Raw genomic sequence first — 21,111 nt, 5'->3', positions numbered from 1 at the left:
GGCTTTTTTCTTTTTGCTTATGTGGTGCTGAGGAATCGAACCCAGGGCCTCAGGCATGCAAGGCAAGCGCTCTACGACTGAGCCACCTTCCCAGCCCACTTTTTTTTTTTTTTAATCACCAATGAACCACCAAAAAAAGCCAGAAGTGAAGCTATGGCTCAAGTTGTAGAGCACTAGCCTTGTGCAAAATAAGCTCAGGGACAATGCCCAGGCCCTGAGTTCAAGCCCATGGCCCAGGCCAGCCCTGCCAGCATCGAGGCTGTGGCTAAGGACCCTGCCCTCACTGGCTTTCTGGGTGCAGAGGCCTTCTCCCTCAGTGTGCACACCCTCTCCTCCACCTCCCAGTCCCCGCCTGGCTATTTCAGGCTTGCGCCTGCCGCTGTCTTGAGTGGGTGCCTTAAACATGGGTTTCTCAAAATAGCCACTGCCTGCCTGTTTCCCCCGCTGTGCCTGCTGCGCCCAGCTGGCTCGTGGGTCTGCCCAGCCGCAGCTGCTCTCAGAGGGCCTGGGAGAAGCCCAGCATCGGCTGTACGTGTTGGGGGGCCACAGGCCATGTCCTAGCCCCTGTGCTGAATCTGAGCCCATACCCCATACGCTGAGATGCTTTCTGCACAAGTCCATCTGATTACCAGAGCTCCCGTCCAGACCCTCATCCATGCACATGCAGGGAAACTGAGGCACAGCCATCAGAGATGGATCCCGTAATTCCATAGTTGGGTGGCATCACAGCTTGGCTTTGTGTCCATGGCTCATGGGATCCATCCCTCCTGATGACCCAGCTTGGTATGTATACACACGGAGCTCAATTAGTGACACTTTCAGCCCCCCTGGTGTGACAAAGTTGGAGCCAGGGGCTCAGCAAGCATTTAAGAAGCACCACTTGGGACAGGGAGGAGTGATGTGGGGCCTGATGGCCTCTCTGCGCATGTGGAGCTTGTCACCAAGCCCAAGTGGTCCAGACCGAGGGAGGAGGCTCAGGGCAATTATCCACACCAGGCAGGGCCGAGCAGGCAGCTGGAGACACCTTTATTTCATGGTCGAGGGACAAGTTTGAGGGTGGGTTGGGCTGCAGAAGAACCCAGCATGGGGACTAGGTCTCCTCCCTTAGACTGGCAGAACAATCAGGTCTGATGGTGGGGACACTCCCTCCTTGGACTCTGAAGTGTTTAGGCAAAATCTCAGAAGCAAAAGGAAGAATGAGGCACCAGTGGTTCACGCCTGTAATCCCAGGTATTCAGGAGGCTGAGATCTAAGATCAAGGCTGTAAGCCAGGGCTGGGAAGGTGGCTCAGTGGTAGAGTGCTTGCCTTGCATGCATGAGGCCCTGGGTTTGACTCCTCAGCACCACATAAGCAGAAAAAGCTGGAAATGGCGCTGTGGCTCAAGTGGTAGAGTGCTCTCCTTGAGCTGAAGAGCTGAGGGACAGCGCCCAGGCCCAGAGTTTAAGCCCCACAACCCACCAAAAAAAAAAAAAAAAAAGGTTCTAAGCCAGCCCAGGCAGGAAATACCATGAGACTCTTATCTCCAACTAACCAGTAAAAAGCTGGAAGTGGAGCTGTGGTTCAAGTGGTAGAGAGCCAGCCTTGAGTTAAGAAAGAAAGAAAAGAAAAAGAAAGCTCAGGGACAGCACCCAGACTCTGAGAATGGGCAAGAGAGAGGGAGGGAGGGAGGGAGAGAGAGGGAGGAGGGAGGAAAGAAAAGGAAAAAAAAAAGGAAAGAGGGAAGGGAAGGGAAGAGCCTCCAATCCAAAAGCAGCAGCAGGGGGAATTCTGGGGCACAATCCATGTTTCTCAGGTCCCGTTTCCAGGGGAGGGCTGCAGTGCTGTGTTCCCATGGGGTGTGGGCAGGGCAAGGGGTGGGTGCCCGGTCCCCAGGCTCAGTCCTCATCCTCGCTGGCATAGATACGGGCCTCCCAGCGCTCCGCCATGGCGTTCTTGTGACGCGTCACCCGCGTGGCTCCCAGCACCTGCCACACAAGGGGGCCTGGAGTTCCCATTGGTTCCTGACCACCACCCCATCTCCCCAGGCAGACTCTCTACTGCCAAGTTACAGGAAAGGCCGGGAACAGGGGTAAAGTAAGAACAAACTTTCTTCTATTTCAGGCTCCCCCTCTATCCCCCAGTAATAGGACTAAGTTCATGCTGGATAGCAGCAGCTCAAGGAGAATGATAGATGATCAATTTTGCTAATCATTGGAGGTAGCTAGGCTGTCCCCACCTCTCCTTGAAAAGAGGTGCCTTTGCCGAACAGAGTGGCAAAGGGTCCTAGCACGGGGAGGCTGAAGCAGGAGGATTGTTTCAGCCTAGGAGTTTGAGTTGTAGACTGGGCAACATAATAAAACCCATTTCAAAACAAATAAGAAATAGCCTTACTGAGCACCAGTGGCTCAAAGCCGGTAATCTTAGTTACGCAGGAGGCTGAGTTCTGAGGATCATGGTTCTAAACCAGCCCAGGCAGGAAAGTCTGTGAGATTCTTAACTCCAGTGAGCTTCCAAAAGCCCAGATGTAGAGTTGTGGCTCAAATGGTAGAGTGCTAGCCTTGAGCCAAAAATGCTAAAGGACAGTACCCAGGCTTCAAGCCTCAGGACTGACAAAAAAGAAAAGAAAAGAAAAGAAACATCCTTGTTCAGAGTCTAATCTGCTATAACTTTCACTATCAGATAAAAAGGCAGCACACAGATCCCTTGCTATAATCTGCCCAGGGTAGACATCATCAGTAGATGACTGCAAAATCTACCTCAGCAGACATGACCAATGGAACAGATACCTAGTACAATCCCACAGGGAGAAGAAAGGCCTTCAAAGGTCCAGGTGATGAGGAGAGAGGAGATGAACAGGGAAGGGCGTGGAGTCCTTGGAGATCACTCACCTCTGAGTTGACACGATCCGAGGGGTTGATGCCTGCATACTGGAAGAGGAATGAGAGTGAGCCCAGGTCCTTCCTGCCCTGCCCTCGTACCTGCCTTCAGGTTCACACCTGGGGCAGAAGGGAGGCATTCCCTGCCTAGGGAGTAAACCCCAGGTTCCAGGGTCACCCCCAAATTCAAAGCCATCTGCTGTACCCCACACAGTCTGGCCCCTCCACAGACAGACTCTACTCACCCACAGCTCCTTCTTCTTCTGCCCAGGAGCACTCTCTGTCGGGGCCTGCGCAGTCCACACCAGGCTGGAGTGCAGGTGGATGGGGGTGAACAAGGGGGACTCTGATACCGAGTAGCTGCCTGTAATGCCTGTGGAGAATAAGAGAAGCAAAGGATTAGAGAGAGTAGAATGCTTGTCAAACCTTAACTTGGAGACACAGGCCTTTGTCCGAGAGGCTGAAGCTGTGAAGAAGATGGCGACAGGGTAATCAAAATATCAACTCACAAGGGCTGGGAAGGTGGCTCAGTGGTAGAGCGCTTGCCTTGCATGCATGAGGTCCTGGGTTCGATTCCTCAGCACCACATAAGCAAAAAAAGAAAAAAGCTGGAAGTGGCGCTGTGGCTCAAGTGGTAAAGCGCTAGCCTTGAGCTGAAGAGCTGAGGGACAGCGCCCAGGCCCAGAGTTCAGGCCCCATGGCCGGACACCCCCCCCCAAAAAAAAAATCAACTCACAAAATACTGGATAGACTGACCATGCAAAAGAAAAAAAAAACACAAAGCCTTATGGAGAATATTTTGTATTGAGCAAGAAGACCAACCAAGAGCCTGGCACCAGTGGTACTCAGGAGGCTGAAATCTGAGGATCACGGTTTGAAGGCAGCCTGGGCAGGAAAGTTAGTGGGATCCTTCCTTCCTTCCTTCCTTCCTTCCTTCCTTCCTTCCTTCCTTCCTTCCTTCCCCCTTTCTTCTTCCTTCTTCTTCCTCCTCCTCCTTCTTCTTTTTATTAATAAGTTTTTTAAATTGTGAAAATACCATACAGAGGGTTTATAGTTACACGAGCAAGGTAATGAGTACATTTCTTATCAAGCATTGTTGCCTCCTCCATTGTTTTTCCTTTACCATCCCTGCCCCCCCCATCTCCACGACTACACTCCCTGCCTTCTACTTCTTTTTCTTCTCCTCCTCCCCGACCTCCTCCTCCTCCTCTCCTCCTCCTCCTTCTTCTTCTTCGTCCTGGGGCTTGAACTTATGGCCTGGCTACTGTCCCTGAGCTTCTTTGGCTAGCACTCTATTACTTGAATCGCTCCACTGCTTGCCTCTTTCAGCCCTTTCTGTGTATGTGGTACTGAGGAATTGAACCCAGGGCTTCATGCATGCTAGGCAAGCATTACCCCTAAGCCACATTCGCAGCCCCTGTGAGCCTTTTATCTCCAATTAAGCACACACACACACACACACACACACACACACACACACACACACAAAACCAAAAACCAAACCAAACCAAAACCTAGAAGTGGCGTTGTGGTTCAAATGGTAGAGCACTAGCCTTGAGCAAAAAAGGTAAGGGACAGTGCCCAGGCCCTGAGTTCAAGCCCCAGGACTGGCATTCCCCCCACACACACCAAAAAAAATTAACCAACCAAAAAGATAAACATCTGTGAAACACAATGCACTTAATAACACAACATTCAAATCCATAAAGCAAAGACCTGAAGGCAAATCTGACATTTCCCTTCGAAATCTGCTAACGGCGGAGCTGGCTGGGAGATACTGTCACCTCCCCCCAAACCTCACCTCTATACCCTCCTTATTCCACCCTGAAGACCCCAAGCAAAACAGTCATGCCCTGTTCCCCTCCTTACCAGACGCCCGGGAAGAGCTCCTGGAGTCTTGCTCCAAGTCTTCAGCTGGTGTTGGGGAGAAGACCTCGGGGAAGAAGGCGTTCCTTCGCTCCTCTGCCACCTCCCTCTCACGACGCAGAACATTCTCCACCTCCTTCTCCAGCAGATCTGATGACTGAGATCTCTGTAGCCTCAGAACTGGGGCCCCATCCACCTCCCAGCCCCAGACATGGGGCGTCTCAACCTGCTGGGGAACATCGGGGACCCAGAACCTCAGGGGACGCAGAAGGAAGTACTCCCTTCGCACCACACCCCTGTTGACTTTCAGGGACCCCCGTGGGGGCTTGGAGGGTGCTTGCTTTGTGCTCAAGGGTTTGACAGAAGATTCTGAGCGGTGCCTTGGAGATCCTGTCGGCTTCAGAGGGGCCGCTGCTTTGGCCTCTTCTGTGGAGAGGCCATCCAGCTTGCTGTACACTCGGGAGGCTGAGAATTCTTGTTGAGGTGTCCCAGATCGCAGGTATGGCTGGTAGGCATCCAGTGGGATTCGATTGACCTTTCTCACTTCTGGAGCTTGATCGGCTGCCCGGGCATCGGGGACAGGGTCAAGGATGGAGTCTGAGCTGAAGCTTCTCCTGAGTCCGAGCTGGGGACCCTCAGAAACCCAGTCGGGGGTCGAGGCCCGACCCACTTGCAGCCCCTCTCTCCGGTGGTCTTCCTCACGCTGTGTCTCCTGCACCATGTCCCGCTGGACGTAGAGGGACGGGCGGCCCCTGTCCCGCCGTGGGGGCTCCACCAGGTTCACCTTGCTCAGCACTGGCCTGGTGGGGATCAGAACCAGCTCTTGGTGGCTGGTTGCCTGCTGGAGGCCTCTCTGCTGCCGCAGATCGGCCTCCCGCTCCTGGGCCAGTCGGATCTCACGTTCAATGGGGGTCTCCTTGGAAGGTTCTGGAGATGGCCCCTGGTTCTGGGAGCTAGGGCTGCCCGGGCTTCGGAGGCTGGGCTCCACAGGCAAACCATGGCTCCTCTTCTCCTTGACCCCCTCCTTCACCTGGGGTGTGACAGGGACCACATGCCCATTGGCTACACGGGGCCCATTCAAGGTCTTGGGGGCCTGGCTGTGCCCGGGTGTGGTGCGGGGAGGAGCTGCCCTGGCTAGGGGAGTCTGGGGGACAGAGTTCAGGGTCGCCTGCTCCAGGCTCAGGAACTGCTGTCTGGCTGCGAGAAAGTCAATCTGCTCACTGTCCACCAAATTCTCCTCCAGGGGAAGGGACTGAGGTTGACTGGGGCGTCTGGAGCCCCCACGGTCTGCGGTGCCCCAGAGTGTGGCCACTGTACCACCCTTTTTGACCGCTTGGCCTTGGATGACCGCCCAGCGCTCCCGCTCCAGGTCCTGGGGCTGTCTGGGGACTGTCTCACTGGCATCTAAGTAGTAAGTCTTCATTTCCTCGTCATCATCTTCCTCCAGGTAGAGGGGCCGAGGGGACAGATGGCTGGAGGCTAGTCTGCTGCAAGATGCCCCTGTCCTTCCCATGTTTAGCTGGGCTTCACGGTCACTGTCCCACATCTGGGGTGCATCCAGGCTCCAATTGTTGGCCTCGGGTCCCACACCCACTAGTTCAATGGCATAGCTGTTGTCTCCCTCGAGGGCCAGGCCCGTGATACGGCTTGAGTGGGATCTGCTGAAAATGGGGTATCTGGTCACCCGGTCCATCTCCCTGAGGAGAACTTACTCCTTGAATGGAAAGGGAAGAAAAAAAAAAAGATATGAACTCATTGGGTTTGAGGAGGGACAATTTCTAGTCTTTTACATTTAAATTTAGAGGTTATATAGCAAATGGCCTCTGAGATCGGCTGAGAGCTAGGTCATGGAATGGGTAATTGACCCTCCCAGCCTGGCCAATTACAACCTTCTGCTCTCTGGCTTCTGTGATTGGTTGGAACCATAGGGACGTGATTCAGGCAGGCCAATCAGAGCATTCTTCACTCTGATCCTGTTTGGCCAGTTTATAGCATCCTGCCCTTTAGCCTTTATGATTGGTTCAGAGCTAGATAAGTGACCCAACCAGGCCAATAACAGAAAATGAGAGTTTATCCTTTATTTTGTTTATTTATTTTTGGTGTGTGCTGGTACTGGAACTTGAAGGCTCTCTCTTAGATTTTTCACTCAAGGATAACAACTGATTGAGTTACAGTTTCACTTCTGGCTTTTGGTGACTCACTAGAGATAAGAGTCTTATAGAATTTCCTCCCCAGGGCTGGCTTTGAACTGGCACTTGGAACTCTCTATTCTTTCTGAGTTGGGGAGCTACACTCCTAATCATAAGCGACAAAGGGCTTGTTACCCAAGCTATGGCTAAGACAGGTGCTGCTTATTATTCAAAAATTTGGAGCTACAATTGAGGTTCCTTCAAACTCAGGGACAGGGATGAGTTGCAGGACTTTCCTTTGCCGGATAGGCCCTTCAACTTTCTGTCTATGAGGATCATGGTTCAAAGCCAGCCTAGCCAGAAAAGTCGTCTTCAAGATTCTATCTCTAATGAAGCAGCAAAAACCTGGAAGTGATTTGGGTACCAGTGGCTCATGCCTATAATCTAAGCTTCTCATGAGGCCGAGATCTAGAGATCAAGATTGGAAGAAAGTTCAGGTAAAAAAGTGGGAGAGGGCTGGGAAGGTGGCTCAGTGGTAGAGTGCTTGCCTCACATGCATGAGGCCCTGGGTTCAATTCCTCAGCACCATATAAACAGAAAAAGCTGGACATGGTACTGTGACTCAAGTAGTAGAGCGCTAGCCTTGAGCTGAAGAGCTGAGGGATATTGCCCAGGCCCAGAGTTTAGGCCCAACAACAGACAAAAAAAAAGAAAGAAAGAAAGAAAAAAGAAAGTAAACTCTGGGAGACTCCTATTTCCAGGGCAGGGTGGGGTGGGGCGGGTTGGGGGGGGAAGCTAGATTAGAGTCTCATGAATTTGCCCAGGATGGCTCCAAACTATAATCTTCAGCCTCCTAAGTAGCTAGGATTATAGACATAAGCCATTGGCCCTCAGCTAATATTGTGTGTGTGTGCACATGTGTGTGTGTGTTGGTTCTAGGCCTTGAACTTGGCCTGGGCGTGCTCCCTGAGCCTCTCTGTGCTCAAGGCTAGTGCTCTGCCACTTGAGCTACAGTGCTACTTCCGGGTTCTGAGTGGTTAATGGGAGATGAGAGTCTCACGGGGACTTTCCTGTCTGAGCTGGTTTGAACAGTGATCCTCAGATTTCAGCCTCTGGAGCAGCTGGGATTACAGGCGTGAGCCACGGGTGCTTAGTCACCTCATTGATCCATCCTGCCTCTGGCCTCTGGCAGAACAGCATCTGGATTCTTGGTTTCCACATCCTGTTCTGCCCTTCTCCCATCTAGGCTGCCCCCTGTCTCTACCTCCGCCTTGGCAGCTATCATCCACAGCCCCATAAAGCCAGGATGGGCCACCAATACCTTGGACCTTGTCCCTGGGCACAGGAGGGGACTCAAGGTGACACCCTAGGCCAGAGGTCCCTGCTCTCACGTATCCTTGACAAGGTGGCACCCAGCTTTTACTGGCTGTATCTCTTGATGTCCACCGGTATGGTGCTCAGGGTCACCCTGTGACCTCAGCCCAGCCCTCCAGATTGCCAGCACAGTCTATTATACCTGTAGCCACCTGGGTCCCCACCTCATAGGACACCTCTTCCAGGAAGTTCCCAGATTATGTGATATTATTACTGCCATAACCTGTTGGTGGTACATCCATTTGTATATACCAAAGATTATGGCCAGAACTGGTAGTTCAGGCCTGCAACCCTAGCTACTCACAAGACTGAGAGCTGGAGGATTAAGATTCAAAGAACCTTAGGCAGAAAAACCTAGACAGAAAAATCCACAAGACTCTTACTCAAATTAATCAGCAAAAAGCTGGAGTAGTGGCATGGCTCAAGTGGTAGAGCACCAGTCATAGGCAAAAAAAAGGATTTTAAAAAAACAACTGAGCAAGAGCCGGGCACCAGTGGCTCATACATGTAATCCTAGCTACTCAGGAGGGATCATGGTTCAAAGCCAGCATGGGCAGGAAAGTCTGTGAGACTTTTATTTTTGCCAGTCCTGGGCCTTGAAGTCAGGGCCCAGGCACTGTCCCTGAGCTTCTTCTACTCAAGGATAGTGCTCTACCACTTGAGCCACAGCACTACTTCCGGCTTTTTCTGTGTATGTGGTACTGAGGAATCGAACCTAGGGCCTCATGCATGCTAGGTGAGCCCTGTACCACTAGGCCATGTTCCCAGTCCTCTGTGAGACTCTTATCTCCAATTAACCACCAGAAAAACTGGAAGTGGCACTGTGGTTCAAGTGGTAGAGCGCTTGCCTTGAGCTGAGGAGCTCAGGAACAATGCCTAGACCCAGAGTTCAAGCCCCATGACCAAAACAAAACAAAACAAAAAACAAAAGCAAAAAGCTGAGCAAGGATGCAAGGTCTTGAGTTCAAGCCCCCATAACAACACCAAATAAAGAGAGAGAAAAAAAGCTATAATTAGGAAACTTAGGGGCTGGGAAGGTAGCTCAGTGGTAGAGTGCTTGCCTCGTATGCATGAGGGCCTGGGTTCAATTCCTCAGTACCACATAAGCAGAAAAAGCCAGAAGTGGCGCTGTGGCTCAAATGGTAGAGTGCTAGTCTTGAGCTGAAGAGCTGAGGGACAGTGCCCAGGCCCAGAGTTCAGGCCCCAGAACCAACAAAACAAAAACAAGAAAGGAAACTTAATTAATAAACTCCAGCCAAACAGAACTGACTGAGCCTTATCCTTGTAGAGTAGTCAGCCTGCAGCCCTCACCCCAGCTTTCTTTTAAAAAAAATTTTTTTTTTGTTGGTCATGGAACTTGAACTCAGGGCTTAGGCTCTGACCTGAGCTCTTTTGCTCAAAGCTAGTGTTCACTCTACTACGTTGAGTCACAGCTCCACTTCCAGTTTTTCGGGTAGTTAATTGGAGATAAAAATCTCATGGACAGCCGGGTGCCAGTGGCTCATGCTTGTCATCCTCCCTACTCAGAAGGCTGAGATCTGAAGACTATAGTTCAAAACCAGCTTCATTGGCTTGGCACTGGTGGCTCACGCCTGTAATCCTAGCTACTCAGGAGGCTGAGATCTGAGGATCATGGTTCAAAGCCAGCCGGAGAAGGAAAGTCCATGAGACTCTTATCTACAATAAACCAACAGAAAACCAGAAGCGGTGCTGTGGCTCAAGCGGTAGAGTGTTCACCTTGAGCTGAAGAGCTCAGGGACAGTGCCCAGGCTCTGAGTTCAAGCCCCACGACCACCACCACCACCACCAACAACAACAACAACAAAAAGAATCTCATGCACTTTCCTGCCCGGGCAGGCTTTCAACCTTGAACCTTAGATCTCAGCCTCCTGAGTAATTGGGATTACAGGCATAGCCACTAGCTCCTGATTCAGCTTTCCTCTCTTAAAACAGGGCGCCAGTGGCTCACGCTTGTAATCCTAGCTACTCAGGAGGCTGAGATCTGAGGCTCGTGGTTCAAAGCCAGCCCAGGCAGGAAAGTCCATGAGACTCTTAACTCCCAATAAACCACTCAGAAAACCAGAAGTGGCGCTGTGGCTCAAGTGGTAGAGAGCTAGCCTTGAGCTGAAGAGCTGAGGGACAACACCCAAGCTCAGAGTTCAAGCCCCACAACCAATAAAGAACAAAACAATAACCCCCCCCCCAACAAAAACAGGAAATGTTTCAGTTGAAGGTTGTGTCTCCCCTAGCATGAAATCATCATTCAGGATCTTCTCCACCCGAGCCTACAACAGACTTTCCATAAAAGACTGAAGCCAAGTCGTGATGACTCATGCTTATGATCCTAGCTACTTAGGAGACGGAGATTTGGAGCATTGTAGTTTGAGCATATCAAGTTTGTGAGACTCCATCTCAGTCCACAAAGGTGAGTGTGGTGGAGCACATCTCTTAGCTACAGGAAAAGGCAAAATATAGGAGGATCATAGTCCAGGCTGACCCAAATATAAAGTGAGATTCTACCTCAAAAATAAAGAGTGGGGTGCTGGTGGCTCACTCTTGTAATCCTAGCTACTCAGGAGGCTGAGATCTGAGGATTGAGGTCAAAGCCAGTCTGGGCAGGAAAGTCCGTGAAACTCTTATCTCCAATAAAAAAAACCCCAGGGCTGGGAAGGTGGCTCAGTGGTAGAGTGCTTGCCTTGCATGCATGAGGCCCTGGGTTCGATTCCCAAGCAACACATAAGCAAAAAGAAAAAAGCCAGAAGTTGTGCTATGGCTCAAGTGGTAGAGCGCTAGCCTTGAGCTGAAGAGCTGAGGGACAGCGCCCAGGCCCAGAGTGCAGGCAAAAGGGAGTTGGAAACATAGCTCAAGTGACAAAGCACTTGCCTAACAAACTTTGAGGTGATTCTCCAGTACTGCCAAAAATGGCTTTGTCAACACCATGTACTCCGAGCACTGACACAGGTCTTGCAGACACAGCTGCTCCTCCCGCCCAGTACTGGCCCTGAAAGACAACCCAAGGTCATACCGTCTCACACCTGAGGCAGGTACACTTCTGCCTTAGGAGTATCCATCATATTCACAGACCTTGTGGGGGACCTGAAGGGGTCTTGTGGCCAGACTGTGAGTGTCTCTCTTCCCTCTGGTAGGGTAAAGATAGGGGTACCCCGAATTCTGCTTCATTCTTCCCTGTGAGTCTCAGAGGGCAGTGGGTCTGGAGTTCAAGGCTATGGGTGGACAGGACATTGTAGCCTCTGCTTTTCTCTTTATTTTTGTCCATGTGGGTCTTGAACTCAAGGCCTGGGTGCTATCTCTGAGCTCTTTTACTCAAGGCTAGCACTCTGCCACTCTGAACCACAGCACCACTTCTGGTTTTCCAATGGTCAATTGGAGAGAAGAGTCTCACAGATTTTCCTGCCCAGGCTGGCTTTGAACTGCGATCCTCACATCTCAGCCTTCTGAGTAGCTAGGAATACAGGTGTGAGCCACTGGTGCCCAGCCTAGATGTTTTTTAGTGCAGCACACTGAGCTTGGCAAATAGTAGGTACCCAATAGATGTTCTCACAGTGGTTTCAAACCTTATTTATTTATTTATTTATTTATTTTTTGGGTCCGGTCGTGGGGCCTGAACTCTGGGCCTGGGCACTGTCCCTCAGCTCTTCAGCTCAAGGCTAGCGCTCTACCACTTGAGCCACAGCGCCACTTCCGGCTTTTTTTTCTTTTTGCTTATGTGGTGCTGGGAATTGAACCCAGGGCCTCAGGCATGCAAGGCAAGCGCTCTACCACTGAGCCAACTTCCCAGCCCCTTATTTATTATTTTTTATGTCCATATTGAGGATTGAGGATTGAGCTCAGAGCCTAGATGCTATCTCTGAGCTTTTGTTTTTTTTTCTCAAGGCTGGTGCTCTACCGCTTGAGCCATGGCTCCAATGCAAGCTTTTTTTCTGGTTAATTGGAGAGAAGAGAGTCCTGGACTTTCCCGCCCGGGCTGACTTTGAACCTCAATCCTTAGATCTCAGCCTCCTGCATAACTAAGATTATAGGTATGAGCCATCAGCACTGGGCTAGACTTTATTTCTGTCAGGGTAGGTTCCCTGAAGGGGCCATGATGGATGGAAAGGGGGATCAACATACACAGAGGCTCCAGTGGGGAACTGTCCCCCCCACTCCACTAGTGTCCCCAGGAGCACTCAGTCCTTATGAGGATCACTCATCTCCTGGGTTGATTTGAGAGGGAACTGAAGCCCCAAGACAAGTGCTCTTCTGGGGAGGGTGAAGAGAAGATGATAATGATTCCCACAGCTGAGCCCTCTCCCAGCCCAACTGGCTGCTTCCTACAGGAAGCCTCCGTGGATTGCTCCGTCCTGCTCTGTCCACCCCCTCCCTGAAACGAACTTGGGATCCAGACCGAAACTTCATTTATGGTTCCTTTGCTTTGCGACACACCTGCCTCCTCTGGCCATCTGCCCAAGGGGCAAAGGCTGCCTGGGGGCCAGCAGGTCACCCACAGGGAGAGGCCCTGGGAGTCCCCAGCCTTCCCGTGGATTAAGGTCATCCCTGTCATGGGCAATTCCAGACTGAGCCCTATCTGGTGTCCCATTCCCAGGCTGATCCACATGAGACCTGACCAGATTGGAGGGGGTCCCAGCCCCAGACTCTGAATACTCCCTCAGCATAATTTGCCAGGACTCCCCAGGGGTGCCCAGAAAAAAAAAATAGGGGCCTCATGGCTTCTGGCTATAGGGTCATTGTGGGTCTAGTCCCTCCCTTGGAAATTCAGAGGTTCAAGATGTTAGGATTGGGGGTACACATGGAAACCCCCAGAAATCTCAGAGCTAAGATGCAAAGACCAGCTTGAGATGCGGAGGGAGAAGAGAGTACAGGGTAGGGATGGGGGGAGGGGGAGGTCCCTGTGCCTTGAAGGCCCCTCAAATAAGCTGATCATGCCAAGGACACGTGACCCTCCCCTGGGCTCCAGACAGCCTCACAGCAGGCCCGCTCTGCGTGGGACCCCCTCACACTGGACCCCCTCACCCCAGCCTCATCCACCAACTCCAGGGGCCTCTTGGTCACCCCTAGAACTCTAACCTTCCGCTTCTGGCTCCTCCCCATTCCCCGAGTTGCTAGGAGACAAGAGGCCCCACCTGGGGAGCCGGGCCCCTCCACCCAGCCCCACCCAGGCTCTGAAAACAAAGTCCAGAGTTGAAGGGAGAAAGAGGACACCGGGAGGAGAGTGGGCGGCCCAGTGCCCACACAGGTGGGGCTGGGGGGTGAAGGTTGGGGGAAGGGAGCTGGGGAGACTGGGGGTGGGGTTGGGTAGGCTTGGCCCATGGAGCCTGAACTCATCTCAAAGGCCTTGAAGTTACCACCACCACCAGCAGGCACCACCCAGCTTTCCCACTCCTGCGGGCACCAGTGCCCAGGGCTCTCGGCCTGAGTGTTTTGTGGAGCTGGGGACCAAGCCCTAAGTCCAGCCTCATTTTTCCCATCCAGGAAACAGGCGATGCTGTGGTGTTTGACTCCCATGGGGCCATGGGAGAATTCCCCCAGGAATCTCATGTCCATATGAGATTCCTGGGGGGTTTTGAGATACCCCAAAACACTGACAAGGAAGGCGCAAGGTTCAGGCCGAATCTGGGTGGAGGGTTAGAGACTGCAGGGCCAGGATGGCTCAGCCCTGCGCTGTCTGTCCCCTAGGGTTGGGGTTTTGCCATGTCTCACCCCACAGAGGGGGTCTTCTGAGCCCCCAGCTCTCCTTCAAGGCAAACCTGCAGAGCTCATGCCTGGAATGTCAGCTACTCAGAAGGCTGAGGCCTGAGGATCGGGGGTCAAATCCAGCCTGGGTAGGAAAGTCCATGAGAAGACTCTCATCTCCAATAAACCACTAAAGAAGCCAGAAATGGAGCTGGGGGTCAAAGTGGTAGAGTACTCCCCTTAAGCAAAACAACAACAACAACTAAAGGGCAGGGCTCAGCTCAGACCCCCGAGTTAAAAGCCCAAATACTGGCACACAAAAATAAACCCTCCCAAATCTCAGGGGACTTAAGAGCAGCTGTAGATAAAGAGGCTGCCAACCCAGAGTACGGGGCTCAGCAACGCACCTCCGCCTGCGCCCCTATCCGGCCTCTTCATCCCCGAGTGGCAGATCTGAAAGGTGAGATTCGTCTACAGTGGTCCAGCTGGGATTTGAAGGCAAATAGGTACTCCATGACCACTCCTGGGGGAAACTGAGGCCCAGAGGGACAGGAACCAGAACACAGTGTCCTGGTGGTGGTAAGGGGGGGGGAGAAGGGAGGGGAGGAAGGACACAAGGCTCCGATTTTCCTGCCCCTCCCTTCCCAGACTAGAGCTGGCCTTCCACTCAGAGTTCCTAAGCTCTTACAAGATCTATGGCAAGGCAACAGGGTCTGAGGGAGAATGGATTGCTGAGCAGGTGTGTGTGTGTGTCTCTGTGTGCATGCGCCTCCCTGTCCTCCAACTCCCCTCAGGCTCCCGCCCCCCCCCCCCCCAAGTCCAGTCTCTCTGCTGTGGGGACTCTGGTCAGGCCCTGCCTTTCCCTGGAGGCCATGAGGCCAGCAGAAGCAGCCCTGAAGCTCAGGAATAGGGTGTGGCACCTCTATAGCCCTGGGGCCCCACAGGAACCAGGAAACCAGTGAGTCACCTGCAGCCACCCTCGCGGCCCAAGGCCTTACCTGGCCAGGTGCTGAGAAGCAGGTAGAGGCCACAAGCGCCCGGCTCTCCTCCGCAAGGGGTGGTGGTAGTGGCAGTGGGTAGGTGACACCAGCCAGCTTCACCCAGGCCCTGCTGGCGCCTTCCCTTTTATGGCTCCCGTACCTGGCAGCCCCGCCCCGTCCAGCCCTGGCCAGGCCGCACCCCTCTCCCCTCTCCGCCCAGGATGAAACTCAAGAAGTCCAGGAACTGGGGCTTCCACGCTGTTTATTTGATTCTCTGGGAAAAATCAAGGGGCCTGATCACAGGTCGAAAGCAGGACTCAGCCAGGGCACTTCAGCAGAGGCTCACGGTTCCAGGGCAGACGTGGGGATAGGCAGTTGGGGGGGATCCCACGGCAGGATCCCCAGCCCCCAAACCCCTCTCCCAAAGTGGGCGCGACAGAGACTGGAGCCAGGCTCCTGTCTGGGGTGGCTTGTACCCTCCTTGTGGCTCTGGGTGCTGATGGGACCAAGAAATGGTCTGAGCACTGGGCACCAGGCTAGAGGCCCTGGAGATGGGCCGAGATGGAGCCTGGCGGCCCAAAGCCAGCTTGTGAAGAGAGGGTGTCTGCATGTGTGGGCACGAATGTGCCTCTGGGGACGAGTGTGGCTGCTCTCCAGGTATGTGTGTATGGGGGAGCTTTGCCACTTCCAGGGAGGAGGCCAGGGGAGAAGGGGCTGGGTAGCAAATGGGGGAGTCTCCTGCTCCAACCCATGGGGTCTCACCCCACCCCAGGCTGGACCTCCTTGTCCAGACCCTCTCTGCAGAGCTGGTAAGCAGGGTCTGATTTCCAGGGTATGGTAGGGGGGACCCCCAAACCCCAATCCAAGCAGGCTAGAGAGGCCAAAGGTCACTCCCAGGGGTCCCCAAATTAGCACCAGGAGGGAGGAGGGCCCGGGGGGGGGAGAAAGGGAATGCTTAGGACGAGAAGCCCCCTACCTCATGTAAGGGGTGAGGCTGTTTGAAGACCCCTAACCTGCTCTGTCTAGAAGCCAGCCCAGGGATGACAGGCCCTTCCCCAGTGGGGGATGTGTCCCCAGCCCCCCCAGCTCTATTAGCCACTGGCTAAGCCTGGAGGGGGGCACAGCAGACAAGGGGGTCTCCACTTGAAGACCTCAAGGTTCCCCCAAAAGAAGTGTGGCCCTACCCCAACTGCCTGCGACTGGGAAGGCCAATGCTTGACCAGGGAGCCCCACTTCCAAGCCTGGGCAGCCCCAGGAACCCTTCAGCTCCCAGTCCCCTTTGAGAATCTTCTAGAAGTGACAGAAAGGCACAGGCGAGCCCGGCCCGGGGCGGCATGGAGTTCATCCCAGCCAGGACCACGGTGGGCATGGGGCCTGGGGGTGGTGTGGGGGGTCCCTCATTCCTGGAAAATCGTGCCCGCCCGTCCCTCCCTCCCTCACCTGGTAAGGGGTGCACGGCTCAGTGATTCGGGGTGAGTGTTGAGTTGGTGATCAGCAGGGCCCCTGTCCCCTCTCTTTTCCAGCTGAAGGAAATCCGCGGAACACGGAGAACACATGCGTGTCCCGGTGTTTGGGGCGGGGGTGGGGAGGGGGCCGTGAAGTAGTGAGTTGAAGGTGGGCAGACTCCAGGAAGGACTGGGCTGCTGGTGGGGTATCGGTAGAGTAGAGGGCAGGGGTGGGGAAGGGAGGGGTGCAGGGGTTCAGGGGAGAGGCCGGGCCGGGTCACATGATGGAGCAACATTTACAGCGCTGTTTCTTCATGTCAAGGTCCTGGGCGTCGGAGGCCGTGGCCTTGGGCCCTGCCGGCTTCTCCTCCTGGGAGCCCTCGGTGGCGGGGGGCTCGGCGGCGCTGCCGTTGGGTGGGGCGGGCTCCTTTGGTTCGGCTGCATCCCCGATCACCACCAGCTCGGCCTTGATGGTGTCCTGCAGCCCCAGCACCTTCTTGGTCTCTGCCTCGTCCTCCACGTTCTGGTAACCCATGAAGATCATGGTGACCGGCGGCTCCTGACCAGGCTGAATGCCCGGGGGTCCTGACGTAGCTTCTCCAGGCTGGGTTTGTACCCCAGTAATCTCTCGTCTGGAAGGTGTGGTCCGGACAGCTTCCTCCGAGGACCCCCGGGGCTCTGCCGGCCCTGCTGTGGACCCTGCTTCACTCAGCGTGACCTCGTCAGCTTTATGGATGAGTTCATCCACCTCGGAGGAACTCAAGGGGTGAATTCCATTCTCAGCTGTACCGTCTACTGCATGGACCACTGTGGGGGGGGGGGGGGAGACCGAGCAACGGGGAGAGAGAAAGAGAGAGAGAGAATGAGTCTGGCTCCTAGATGGGACATACCAACTTGAAGGTTTAGCAGGATATCAACACTGATGGCCAGATGTGGTGGTATACTCCTATAATCCCAGCTACTCAAAAGTTGGAAATAAGCCGGGTGCCAGTGGCTCACGCTTGTAATCCTAGCTACTCAGGAGACAGATCTGAGGATTACAGTTTGTAGTCAGCCCAGGCAGGAAAGTCCCTGTGAGACTCATCTTCAATTAACCACTAAAAAACTGGAAGTGAGGGGCTGGGAATGTGGCTTAGTGGTAGAGTGCTTGCCTCATATGCATGAGGCCCTGGGTTCGATTCCTCAGTACCATATACACAGAAAAATCCAGAAGTGGTGCTGTGGCTCAAGTGGTAGAGTGCTAGCCTTGAGCAAAAGAAGCTCAGGGACAATGTCCAAGCTATCAAGGTAAAGCCACATGATCACAAAATAAAACAAAATAAAAAACCAGCCGGGCACTGGTGGCTCATGCCTGTAATCCTAGCTTCTCAGCCTCTGAGGATCAGGGTTCAAAGCTAGCCCAGGCAGGAAAGTCTGCGAGACTCTTTTTTTCTGTCGGTCATGGGGTTGAACTCTGGGCCTGGGCGCTGTCCCTCAGCTCTTCAGCTCAAGGCTAGCACTCTACCACTTGAGCCACAGCACCACTTCTGATTTTTCTGGTAGTTCATTGGAGGTAAGAGTCTCGCAGCCAGGTGCCAGTGGCTCACGCCTGTAATCCTAGCTACTCAGGAGGCTGAGATCTGATGATCTTGGTTCAAAGTCAGCCCGGGCAGGAAAGACCATGAAACTCTTATTCCCAATAAACCACCAGAAATAAACCACCACAGAAAACCGGAAGTGGCGTTGTAGCTCAAGTCGTAGAGTACTCACCTTGAGCTGAAGAGCTCAGGGACAGCACCAAGGCCCAGAGTTCGAGCCCCAGAACCAACAAAAATAAATAAAAAATTAAAATTAAAAAGCAAAAACAAAAACAAAGAACCCTGATGGGTAATTAAAGCTCTCTAAGTATGCCAAAGTGGTATAAAAGCATTTTATTTATTCCTGTATTTGCATGTGAAAGTACTGAGGCTTGAACTCAGGGCCTCAGCTCTCACTTTTTTTTTTCCACTCAGGTTGTGGCTCCACCACTTGAGCCACACCGCCACTTAAAAGCTTTTTGCTGATTAATTGGAGTTAAGAGCCTCATGGACTTTCTTGTCCCAAGTGGCTTTGAACTGGATCCTCAGATCTCTGTCTCCTGAGTAGCTAGGATTACAGGTGCGAGCCACTGGGGCCTGTCCATGTAAAATAATTTATTAGGAACCAAGGAAGACAAGGGTAGAAAAAAGCGAATTGGGATTTTATTATAGCGTATGTGGAAGCATTTCCAGCCTCCTGAATCCTGGCCCACTACCTTGAAAAGTAGGTCTGAAGACAATCATAAAACTTCAGAGACAGGAAGTACTTAGCCCAGATTCACACAGCTGGGCAGGGCTGGACACTGTTCCTTCTGCAAGACTAGAACTTAGACAAAGGAAGATTCCCCTCCCAAGCCAGGGACCCAAGAACAGGAGTCTTAAGTGCTCTGACCAGTAGACATCCTCGGGTTCATTTGGTAGACACTGAAGACATTTTGATTTTGCCTGGAGTTACTAGTTGCTATGGTTTTCTTGGCTTTGTTTATCTCCCTAACACATGCACAGAGCCTGTGCATGTGCCTCTGGGTCTCTAATCATTTCCTGAGCTGTGCCGAACTCTCTACTAATCCAGTCTCAGCACCCAGAGGAATGCTGAGCCACAGTCCAAAGGCAGCTCCGGGTCACAGCCCTGGAAGCTCCTTCTAGAAGACAGGTATACTTGGGGAGGAGACGGGGACCAGCGGCCTCTTGGCCAAGGGTCGGGGCTCCCCTCCTGGATGTGGCTCAGATAGAAAGTTTCCCCACTCCAGCTTCCCAGCCCCAGGGAGAGGTGTCCCTGCCTCAAAGCCCTCTGGTGCCTCTCAGGTGGGGCGCACCCACGTCACTAGATGGGGCTTAGTTCCCCCTAGCCGCTGCCCTCAGATAGGAATCCAAGCCCTCGGCTGCCATGGAAACCATCACTTGCTGTTGCTAAGAAACCAGAATCCAGTCTGACAGGTCCTGAGTGGGGGGGGGGACAAGTGGAGGGGGCAGGGATGAGGATATGGGCGTGGTCATTCTTGCCCAGGGTCACATGGCTGGGCTTGGGGACAGATTCTTTGTTGAGTGAGTGCCAGTAGCCAGGAGCTGTCCCTTGGCTAGTTTTCTTTTTTTTTCACTTTTGTTCTAGGCTGGCACTCTACCTCTTGAGCCACACCCCCACTTTCAAGTTCTTTTTTGGGGGGTGGGGGGCGGCCATGGGGCTTGAACTCCGGATCTGGGCGCTGTCCCTGAGCTCTTCAGCTTCCGCTCAAGGTGAGTGCTCTACCACTTGAGCCACAGCACCACTTCTGGTTTTCTGGTGTTTTTTTTTTTTTAATTGGAGATAAGAGTCTCCTGCCCAGTTTCCTGCCCAGGCTGGCTTTGAACTGTCAGCCTCCTGAGTATTTAGGATTACAGGCGTGAGCCACCAGCACCTGGCTTCAGGTTCCTTTGGTGGTTAACTGAAGGCAAGTGTCTCTTGGAATTGTCTGCCTGGGGTTGGCTTTGAACTGCAATCCTCAGATCTCAACCTCTAGCATGAACTACCCGGTGCTGAGCTTGGGCATTTCTCTTTTCTGGCATGCTGGATGCACCGGAAGCTGCAGCAGCCATGAGCGGGGTGACACTGTACCCCACTGGGAGGCAGGAAGAAGGGGCGAGGGGGTGAGGCTATGGAGCAATCAGGACTCTTGACCATCAGGAGAGCGATGTGGTAGAGCCACCAATGAGAACAGTCACTGTGTGAACCCACAGGTCCACTCCACACTGCACCCCAGATCACACAGAAACCTAGGCAGCGTTCCAAGACCAGAAGGTGGGCCCTGCCTATTCTCTGCGGGTCTATGAATGGACCCAGGAAGTCCGGCCGCACAATGTGTGGTCCAGCCACAGCCAGGAACGGGAGGAGGTGGTGACCCATTCTATAACACAGAGAGACCCGGAGTCCACATGCTCCGTGCAAAACGCAGATACACAAGGCCCATGGATAGAACAAGACCAGGACAGACAAATCCACGGCCGGTAACTTGAACTGGGGTTCAGGATGGGCCATCTGCCACCGATGCCAGTGCCTCTGTATGTAGGGACCACAGGGACTCCAGCTTGAGCCTGGGTGGTGACCACAGGATATCCGACTTGAGCTCGGGCTCTTTGAGGGCAGGTGGGGACCAAGGAGGTGGGGGTGTGGGAGGGGTGGCCTCATACCTTTGGTCTCGTCCTCGTAGACCTTGATTCCCTGCGGGAGGGGATCCCGGGGGAGCAGCGTGGTGCTGGACAGCACCTTCGTCTCCCCAGTCACCTTGTCCTTCTCCACTGTGATCTCGACTGAGTACATGGCTAACACAAGAGGCACGGGGTTAACCCCGAAGCCTGCGCCCCTCCACCGCCCTTCACCCGCAGGATGACCCCTCCTACCCTGCTAGGCAGCGGCCAAGCCAGGGGTGGGGGAAGATGGCAGGTGGGAGGGGCCAGCAGCACGGAGCCAAGCGGAGATGAAGCAGCCTCATTCAGGATGCTAGGTGATCCCCTGCGGACCTGGTCCTCCTTAACTCCACAACCTCCCGTGGCTCTTTGGCTCAGGGGTCCCTGAGCTCCAAGAGTATCACTACCGTCCAGGACGTGACTCTAATCAAGCCATCACGCACAGCCCTGGACCCAGGACTCCTCTGAGAGCAGGAAAAAGAGGCCAAAAGACCACAGTGACCCCCTCACACCTTGACCGGACAGCGCTTCCAGAACCTACCAGCAGCCTGCT

The 21,111-nt window shown here is 53.6% G+C and overlaps 2 protein-coding genes across 5 annotated transcripts in view; both read right to left on the bottom strand.

Annotated features, from left to right (window-relative positions):
• Positions 1–1,007: 1,007 nt before the first annotated feature.
• Misp (mitotic spindle positioning) lies at positions 1,008–15,020 on the bottom strand. Its single transcript, XM_070008075.1, has 5 exons — positions 14,915–15,020; positions 4,726–6,436; positions 3,102–3,229; positions 2,869–2,907; positions 1,008–1,965 (listed from the first exon to the last, which is right to left on the bottom strand). The coding sequence occupies exons 2-5, from the start codon at positions 6,413–6,415 to the stop codon at positions 1,876–1,878; spliced, it is 1,947 nt and encodes a 648-aa protein (XP_069864176.1). The 5' UTR covers positions 6,416–6,436; positions 14,915–15,020; the 3' UTR covers positions 1,008–1,875.
• Positions 15,021–15,141: 121 nt separating this feature from the next.
• Positions 15,142–21,111, bottom strand: part of Palm (paralemmin) — a 28,854-nt gene continuing 22,884 nt past the window's right edge. For 2 of the 4 annotated variants that reach the window (XM_070008420.1, XM_070008423.1), the window contains 2 exons: positions 20,562–20,693; positions 15,142–17,148 (listed from right to left, as the gene is read on the bottom strand). In XM_070008420.1, coding sequence (XP_069864521.1) covers positions 16,619–17,148; positions 20,562–20,693 — 662 coding nt within the window. In that variant the 3' untranslated portion in view covers positions 15,142–16,618. The remainder of the gene's footprint in view (positions 17,149–20,561; positions 20,694–21,111) is intronic. The other 2 variants (XM_070008421.1, XM_070008422.1) reach the window with 1 other exon arrangement.

This window comes from Dipodomys merriami, unplaced genomic scaffold (genome assembly GCF_024711535.1).
Source record: "Dipodomys merriami isolate MVZ:Mamm:240054 unplaced genomic scaffold, mDipMer1.0.p SCAF_70, whole genome shotgun sequence".
NCBI lineage: Eukaryota > Metazoa > Chordata > Mammalia > Rodentia > Heteromyidae > Dipodomys > Dipodomys merriami.
The sequence above is the reverse complement of the archived record's forward strand: the minus strand, read 5'-3'. Positions and strand labels throughout refer to the sequence as shown.